The sequence below is a fragment of the Sinohyriopsis cumingii genome, chromosome 9 (genome assembly GCF_028554795.1).
Source record: "Sinohyriopsis cumingii isolate HCF-2022 chromosome 9, ASM2855479v2, whole genome shotgun sequence".
Lineage (NCBI taxonomy): Eukaryota > Metazoa > Mollusca > Bivalvia > Unionida > Unionidae > Sinohyriopsis > Sinohyriopsis cumingii.
In genome coordinates, this window is record NC_142969.1 from 99,169,940 (window position 1) to 99,179,422 (window position 9,483).

The window sequence follows — 9,483 nt, forward strand, 5'->3', positions numbered from 1 at the left end:
CACAGTATTCAAACTTTGCGACATCCTCAATATAGACCTGATTGGGAAACTGTAAATGTGCAAGGGAGGTAGTTTGAGATGATATAACTGCGTACTGTTCACTGATAAATATGTTTGTTGTACAGCAACATTCAGAACGTTTTAATACTCCTTGGATCTGAAGGAATTATAAAGCTTGTAGGCATTCCTACAACTCCTATACTCCTTTATCAGCCAATACGCCACCACAACCCCCGCTCGCAAAGACATCTCTAGATTAACCACTGCTGGGAACGTTTTGGGTTTGGATTATAACTTTGCACTCATTATTTTACTTTCAACGTTATACTTATTTTATCTTGTAGGAGTTTTGTGCTAAAAGGTGATCACTTGTAACTCGCTTGATGGCACTTGATTGCTCAGCATTTTGATTTCTCAGAAACCAATTTACCTTTGCCAGTCTCTTTAAAAACATGCTGTAACTGAATGCAACAGCTAAATTAAATGGTTAACTAAATGGTAATTATCTTAGTTCTTGTATTCATTTATTACCACGGACAATTACAGTGAAATGTTTAATCATTACTGGAACTGGATTTAGTTTACAATCTACTGGGTTCTAGTTTAAAACCATGTTCATTCAATCTGACTATTAGTATAACAAAACCATATTTACTAGTCACTAAAACATCATCAATTGTTTTTAAAAAAGACAATTGTCACTCCGCCTAATTAACTAATTCGCAATGGATCTTATTTCGGTCAGCGTGGCAGGAGTAGAAAGAACGATTTAGTTTTTTTCTATATTAATCATTCGGCTTTGTGAACCTTTCAAAAGTTTTTTTCTTTTCTTTTTCTCGATGTTCAGATCTTGATTGATCTTTCTTCTTTTCTGAAGTTACTCTGATGTATATCAACCCTACAAATTTCTTCATTTTTATTTTCACCATCATTCCGTTTATTCTGCAACAAAATTAATGCTTGACATAACATAGTTTTCATCTCCTTAACAATTACTGAACACAATATTTGAAATCAGTTGCGTCACTCGGGTTGGTGTCACCCAGTGCGGTAGCTCATGGTGTCACCCCCATGGTCCACCTTCCGTAACAGACCATACAGAATCCTTAGTAATGTCATTTTGGTGTCACCCCCTCTGATGGTGTCACCCGGTGCAGTCCGCACCTCCCGCATCCCCCTAGCGACGTCACTGCTGTGCCTGCTAGTCATGTGTTTAACTATGATCGGTTATCCGCTTATGAAATCCGACTAGACCGAGCAGTGAGTGCTCTGTAAAATTTGCAATTTTTCATTTTGGTGTCACCCCTCTGAGATGGTGTCACCCGGTGCGGTCTGCACCCCCGCACCCCACTAGCGACGCCACTGTTTGAAATAAATAACTTTTTCAATTTGAACGAAGTTTAACCTAATTTTAAAATTTGAGGTATATCTTACTGTGACAGTATCAACAAATGATGTCGTACAAAGTTCATTCAAGGCAAAAGATGCACAAATAAATGGAATGAAAGAAGTGTCCAAATTGTAACGTTGCAAAAATAGTAAATGATATTTCAATATACAGTCAGCTAATGCAAAATCTTGACAAAGAGAACCCTTGGAAGACAATTGCATAAAAACGGTAACGAGATGACAAAAATAAAAGGTCACAGGAAACTAAATACATAAAACAAACGTATCATGACGAAAGTTTCATATTGATTCACTTGACGCGAGTTAGAAATTTTATCTAAACTGAAACCGATACAAAGCTGATTATACTCTATGGACTTGGACCGTAGATGGCTTTACTTTGTCTGGCAAGAAGATATGAGTGAAGATGAACTATACTTAGATCATGACATGCCAAGTGCATCCTTTGACATGGAGGTGTTGTTAGTTAGATAAAATAGACATGGAATTCCGTTAAAACATGGCTAAATATGATACAATTTATCCTTAAGAAGACATGTGAGACTACATAAAAGGTATAATGTTTCAAAACCGATGATGTTATTATTTAGAAGATTTTGAATATGTTTTAATTACGTGATACAATGTTATACCAGCAATGATAGTAGTGTTGTATCCAGAATAGAAAACATAGGCCACAAAATATGTAGTAAACACATTTTCTGCTGGACCTTCTTTTCTTTATTGGAAATTGTTGCACTTTAATGTTTATAACAGACAATACAGATAAAGATAACCGTAACGTGAATGAGAGAAACCTAGTAAAATACCTTGTTAAGTCGGTTGTCATGTACATATAGTTTAATTCCATCTGTAAAATGTCTAAATCATCAATGGGTTATGTACACACGAGACTAGTAACCATATCGATGAGAACTCTTGAGAAAAGCTGTATAGAAGATATTATAGCTGATATAGAACAAATAATTATTATGTTTGTTTGATTTTGTTATATCTGATAATCAGCATTTTAAGCAAAGTCAATGGAAATGTCGTTTTTTTAAATGCATTAATGCATGATTCTTACCTTTTCTAGTCGTTGAACGATATTATTACTCCTTCCGTAATCGACACATTGCATTTGTTTAGCATCGTTATCTTATGTCTGTTATAACAATTTATTATCACCTGCTTCGAGAGCACACGATACTTAATTCCTTTCATAAGTACAAGAAAGCACTAAAATATTAAAAATAAATTGACTAAAACAATTCTCCCAATCAAACCTATATCTGAGAGTAAAGAAACTATCCTTGGCGCGTGCTTCTCTGTTGAGTAAACTATATAGACGGAATCTACTCACTTGTTAGTCGAGTCCAACTACAAACATAATAGATCATGATCTGCCAGCTCGTTATCTGGGTCTGTGGAATTTGAAACTGTGCTCGACGTATTCTTAGACTATAATGATATATGGTCGATTATTTCACTTAAAGAATCTTATATATTATGTACACAAATCTAGTGCAGTAAAATCAGTATCTCGCACAAATTAATTTGCTGTAAAAAACTGTTGAATAGTATTGACCAAGATTCAAAATGTAGTCATCAGTGTGTGATTAATGGTTTTATGTCGAAGGAATGTCAGTTTTATTTCTGTGATTACTCTCCGCTTAGCAGTGTATTTCTATATAGAGCAGATTTGTAAAACAAGACTATCTACGTACTGTGTATTATTAACTGATATAGCATGACTCAGTGCAGACGGGATTTCCAGACTCCGATAAAAATAACCCAGGTGTTCGGAATTTTTGTTGTGCAATTCTATGGAATTCCCATGTATAAATAGACCCAGTCCATGACAAAAGCGCAGTGATAGCAAGGTCTTTGTTCAGACATTAACACTTCCTGACTAGACTTGTGACAATATTCACAAAACACTACTAAAATAAGGAGCAAAGTGTTAAAAGCTACGAAGAAGACATTATAAAGAAGGTAAGTGAAACTTTTATAATAATCTACTTTTTTACAAATTCGCAACCACCGATCTGTCCGCATTAATAACTTAATTTGATTCAGTTTATCTCCAATACAATCGAGAAAAATGTCATACATGTAAATAATGTATAGGTTAATCATGATATGTTACAACTGATACGGTCTGGAGTTTATTTCTCAGTGCTTTACGAGCCAGACATGTGACGAAAAGGGCGGAGTTCACCCGCTGTGGTGTGCTTCTGGGCAAGGCACTTTACTCGGCACGATATAACCTTTCGTGTGTTGACCTGCCTTCATAACCCAATCAATGAAACAGTCAATCACTTCTGACAAATACGGATACGTAGTTTAATAGTAAGTGAAATCAAACATTGATTTTTCAGTATTTTTCTATGTCATATCTAGGTACGTGCTCTGTATTTAACGTTGGCATGTGCACAGACCAACATAGTCGATTACTTATCGGCAAAAACGTTTGGCTCACAGCCGATTTAGTTTTCCGGGTACGCTATTTTCGTTTTTCGTATTTATTCTTAGAAGGATGACGTTCAGAATATTAAATGCGTTAGTGGATTTGGTATGCTAAATATTTAGAACATTTGGAAAATAAATGATACTTTCAAACGCTGCTTGACAATTTCTCCAATTGAAGTATTTGAATATATTGCCTTCCTCTCTTTATATGTGTTTCCTAAGAGTGCACATTAATTGCTTCAATAAAGAGAGATCTCTCTTCTAGTGATGTGTATTATTTAATATCGTTAATGTAGAAATTTATAACATATGATTTCAACTGTTATTTTACTGAAGTTTGTTTATCGGAATTGTAACCTATTAAAATAACATGAATTTTTAGGTGTATTTTTCCTTGTGACTGCATCAAGGAAAATTTACTGAAGTTGTTTCATATTATTCTCCTGTAAATACCAATCCAGTTAATAGCTACGTTATTGGTCAATCCGTTCATCCTTTCTGTCGTCCATCCATCCACCCACCTGCGCTGACACAAACTGAATGGCAGTATCTTACATACATACATACATACATACATACATACATACATACATACATACATACCTGATTACAATAGTATTATCGCCCTAATAAAGAAAACGTAGTCAACACCGTGCGATTTGTGGCTTGAATAGAAGGAATGTCAACGCTATTTGTATAAATATGCTATTTGTGATTTAAATGCGATATATCTACACAGAACAAATTTCCATAGCAATACGGTCTACGTGTTTGTTTTCTTCTCATAAATATATAATAAATTCACCTAGCTATGACTCAGTTCATAGGGGATTTCCATACTTCGATAACAATAGCTCAGGTGTTTGGACTTTTTATTGTGAAATATAATGGGATTTCCATGCAAATAAAAATAGGTTGATGATGTCAAAGCAGTGATAAGAAGAGATTTGTTCACGCGTTAGCGCATTCTTGAGAGTGCTGCAACAATATTAACGAAATACTATTAGAATAAGCGATAATTCTAAATTCTTAGAAAAATACATTATAAATAACACGTAAGTATATGTTTTACGCTTGAGTTCCACTTTAAAAAAATTACAGCCACCTATATGTTAAGGTTAATTTGCTATTTTGATTCAGTTTATCTCCAATATGAGCGGGAAAAAATGCAATTCATGTAAATATTGTATAGGGTAATCATGATAAATTACACTTGTATTCACTTTGAAACTTACTTCTCAGTGTGAGGGCTAGGATTCGAATCCTGCACAACTAAATGAGCGATAGTTTTAATTCTGTGCAGACTAAGCTGTGTCATTGTGTTCCTGGGCAAGGAACAGTACTCATCAAGATATAAGCTTGCAGATGTTGGTGTGCCGTCAAACACCACTAAAATATTGACCATTTGACCACCGACCAAAGTCAACACTTAGTAAGCAGTTAGTGAAATTCATCATTATGTGTGTGTCTATGCTTGTAATTTGGTTCTTTAACGTAACTGTAAACAATGTTCAGCCATATCGCTACGATGTCTGCAGTGTGGCAGTTTATAGTGTTATGTATATCTATATTTTCTGTAATATCTGGTGTACGAGTTTAATTAATTTTCGTAATTTTTATTGAAGGTCGTCAACTGCATAGGATATTTATTGCTATAAGTTGTTTCTATTTAAAACATAAATCAAGTAGGATCAATAAATAAATGTTTACGTCGTGTTGACGATTAGAAAAAATAATAATAATTATAATACTTAAAATGGCGTCTATGGCGTATTTTCTCAATGACTAACGGGATATTGATGCTTCCAGAATGATTCTGTGGATTCGCATTGGTTGCTTGAGTTCTGGTGAATATAGTTAATTTATCGAAAATCAATAGTGTATGCTGTCACATGCGGTCTATTGCGAACTACAACTGGAATATACGCTGTATATAAGGAGAAATATAAGCATTCCGATTTTTGGAGTAATTCACACCTTTTACGTTCTTCTTGTAAGTCTGCAGTGGTATTTTATGTTGTACTTAAATATTTTTCGAGAGGAAAACATTTGTTTGCACTGTTCAGTGGTGATAGAAAGTGCACATTATTTGGACACTAACATTATTCTGGAACTGTTATAAATTATTCGTAACAATAGTGATAACTAGAAATGGATCATCGTGCCGCAGACAAGTAGCATAAGATCACACCCAGTCACATGAACGTGACACCAAGCCGACCAGTCCTAGCACTAACCTCTTAATGCTTAGCGCCTAGCGAGGTAGCTGTTAGTACCGCTTTATATGACATTGATATGACTCGGCCTGGGTTCGAACCCGCGACCTTCCGCAGCTCTCCATACAAATCATAGCTATATTACATTTTTGTTCCGTATTTAACAATGATATGTGAACAGACCTATGCATTCAATAACTTATCGGCTAAACGTTTGGCTCATATACATTTAGTTTTCTGAGTAGACGCTACATTGATTTCTAGCACTCACCCATAGAAAGAATGACTTCAAATAGTACATTCTTGAGTGGATTTAGGTTGCATCGCGTTTAGTACATTTGCAAACTGAATTACACTCTTAAAACGTTTTTAACATGTTTATACTACAGTCATTGATTCTAACAGTTCATAGCAGTCTTTGACTCCAAACGTTCACAACAGTCTTTGACTCCAAACGTTCACTGCAGTCTTGGACTCCAAACGTTCACAACAGTCTTTGACCCAATTACATTTAAATCCCTCAAACTCTCAGATCCTTTTTCCAGTTCCTTTGGCTGTAAAATAAAGATGGTACTAAAATTCAAAAGAACCTTAATATTTTGATATAAACAAACTTTCTTTATCTTTCAGATGGCCTTGGACAACATTAGAATCATTAACATTCAGGGTGCTGGTAAAAACTACACTCGGTATGATAGAGACAGTCGCTTCAGCTTTTTAGAAAGGCTTGTTAACCATCATCAGCCAACTGTATTGCTTCTAGATGATCCGTATGACGGTGATTCTTTTAAGTCTGCCTTCTTCCGGAAGTATGAGAAGGTACAGTCGAACATGAATGAGAATATCGTCATGCTGTACGACCAAGATAGAGTCAGTGTCCAAAAACAAAGGGACTTAAAACCTACCTTTCAATGTAAGTATTATGCCATGGAAGAAAGCAACTTTACACAAGGAAAAATCCTCAAAATGCTCAATAACCAATGCTTTAAATTTACATAAAAGTAACCAAATTAAAATAACTTCTATTAGATACAAGTTATTGGGTAAGGTTAGTTTTTAATTGTAACAATACAGTACACAAAAACCGTGATTTGTTATGTTAAACTGCTGTCAAAGCTTCCAGGAGATGGTTATAATTTTCTTCTTACTAGATAAGATCCAGTTGTTGTTGTTTTAATAGCAGCGTCTTTGACAAAATAAAATGGATTAAAGTGAGAAGATTAAAATATGGATGACTAACTTGTCACTATTTCAAATCTTAAAATGGTGAGCTGTTGTGTTCGCATCAATATCAAACGGCTGAATAGAGGGAAATTCTGGAAATAGCTTAACAATAGATGAGCCGGTACTACATATTATACCGATGATACTGAAAAAAACTTACATTAAAATTCATGACAAACAAACATATCAGCTATTTATATTTATTACATTTCTTATCATTTTAGATTTGAATCCTGATAACATAGTCATTCCTGTCGTTGAGGTTCTGTCTCCGCAACCGATGCAGACGGTACTAAACCGCTTTGCTTGCGTCACCTGGTCCGAGGAAACCATATATGAGGAGGAAAACCGACGGAACGCGTGGATGGAGGAATTAATTTCATACTCTCAGAATATTGCTTTGACAAGAAATCTCCCAGTCTTGATGGGAGGCGACTTTAAGTTTCCAATTCAAGAGCTAAAGAAACTGGTGAACTCCCGTAATAAGACTGTCTTTTCTGATTTGCGCGAAATAACACAACCTTTGTTTGAGGAAGTTGGCATCGGGCTTGCGTCCCAAGTTGACTACCAACTAGGTCGTCAGAAGCGACTTCTAACCATGAAAGTGCACGAGGTGCAAGGTACCATATCCAGAAACGATTGCTTTGTTGCCTCCCAAGAAATGAGGTTACGTGATCCAAGTTTTATCAACATTGAAGAGTTATGGAGTACTACGATCTATATGTATGGAGAAAAAGAGTGTCAGGGAGGTGGGCCAGGAAAGGCTCCTAATCAAACAAACACGAATGGTCATTGCCACCAAGAGAGGCCGACACAATTTCGTCCCACCAAGATAGATAGCTACGTTCCACCCAGACCCCCAAAGCACCATGGCGGCTAATCAATCAGCATGCACATCATTTTCAGATGTAGAGAAAATACAATTATTTACTTGTGCATGGTCATTCAGCCTATGAGTGTTACATGCGGTTAAAAATTATACTAGTGACGTCAAGTTGCAATCTCTTACATGATACCAGCATTCATATGTATCATCAAACTCTTTTGTCTTTAAGTTAAATATTTCTTTATTTATCTTTTTTTAAATGTTTGTTATACCGAGGTTTATTTGAGATGATATCAGTCTGTGCAATGATTGTTAACCTAAATGTTAGTTGTTATTAAACTGGTAATTCATTAAATCTCTTGTATTGTAATTTTTTATACTGTGTACTATCTTACCATATAGTCTTTCTTAGCAGTGATATTGGTCACGGAAGTGTTACTGAGAAGATTGATACATTTATTTAATATAACCATTAGGCAGAGCTGCAGTGCTTTGACATTCGTTTAAAGACTGTTTGGATATAGTTGTACTGAATCACTGTGAATTCATTCGAAGACATTTGAATTAATAGCTGTAGTGGAAATACCTTGAATTAATTTTAAAGACGTGTGATTATATCAGTCATATCTTGCCCGTACTATTGACACATCCGTACCTTTGTAACATCATTCGGACTATTAGGAACTATTGGACGTTTAGGATTTTAGCAATTCCTTAGGCATATTGTAAGCTATTTTTTATTTTTGTCACTTGGTATTTTAGGTGAAAAAAGTTTTGTGATATTATACAAAATCTATTGATTTTGCTCTTTTTTGTTAGTTGGATATTCGTCACTTGAGAAATTGGGTGACACGTTGCGGGATTTTTATTCTTTCGAATATTTCAGAGATTAGAATTTCGTGTGAAGTTTCAGATATATTTGCTTTTGAATATTTTGGAGACTGTAATTTCTTTCAGATCCTGCAGACATTTAATTTCATTTGAATATTTTCGAGTTTTTAATAGTTCATTGATATTATAATAGGTTTTGAAATATAAATATCACCGTCTTTGAAATTTTCTTAGTCTCTGGTATTTTAATTTCACATATTTGGTAACTTTATAGTGAGATCATTAAGCTTTCACCATGACACCTAAAGTAAAGATCTTTGTTGTAGGTCCTACACAGTAGGGGTTAGAGTCCTTTAAAAAGGAAGAGTTACTACATTTTGCTTAGCATTATGATATTTCTGAAGTGAAGGCTTCTTTAACGAAGCGAGCGATCAAGAACATGTTGATAAGTTATTTCATGAAAGGGTATTCCTGACAAAAGTGTTTTGGGTAAGATTAGAAAGTCTCCGTCTGGTTCTGAAGGGA

At 35.0% G+C, this 9,483-nt stretch overlaps 1 protein-coding gene across 1 annotated transcript; it reads left to right on the forward strand.

Moving 5' to 3' along the window:
* Nucleotides 1-3,249: 3,249 nt before the first annotated feature.
* LOC149792323 (uncharacterized) lies at nt 3,250-9,183 on the forward strand. Its single transcript, XM_089970898.1, has 3 exons — nt 3,250-3,384; nt 6,708-6,990; nt 7,526-9,183. The coding sequence occupies exons 2-3, from the start codon at nt 6,708-6,710 to the stop codon at nt 8,179-8,181; spliced, it is 939 nt and encodes a 312-aa protein (XP_089827024.1). The 5' UTR covers nt 3,250-3,384; the 3' UTR covers nt 8,182-9,183.
* Nucleotides 9,184-9,483: the final 300 nt, after the last annotated feature.

What these genes read in the sequence shown, in the direction of transcription:
- LOC149792323 (XM_089970898.1), top strand. Translation starts at nt 6,708, where the DNA reads ATGGCCTTGGACAACATTAGAATCATTAACATTCAGGGTGCTGGTAAA. An exon ending in CTTAAAACCTACCTTTCAAT is followed by an intron (nt 6,991 to 7,525) that starts GTAAGTATTATG and finishes TTATCATTTTAG; the next exon opens with ATTTGAATCCTGATAACATA.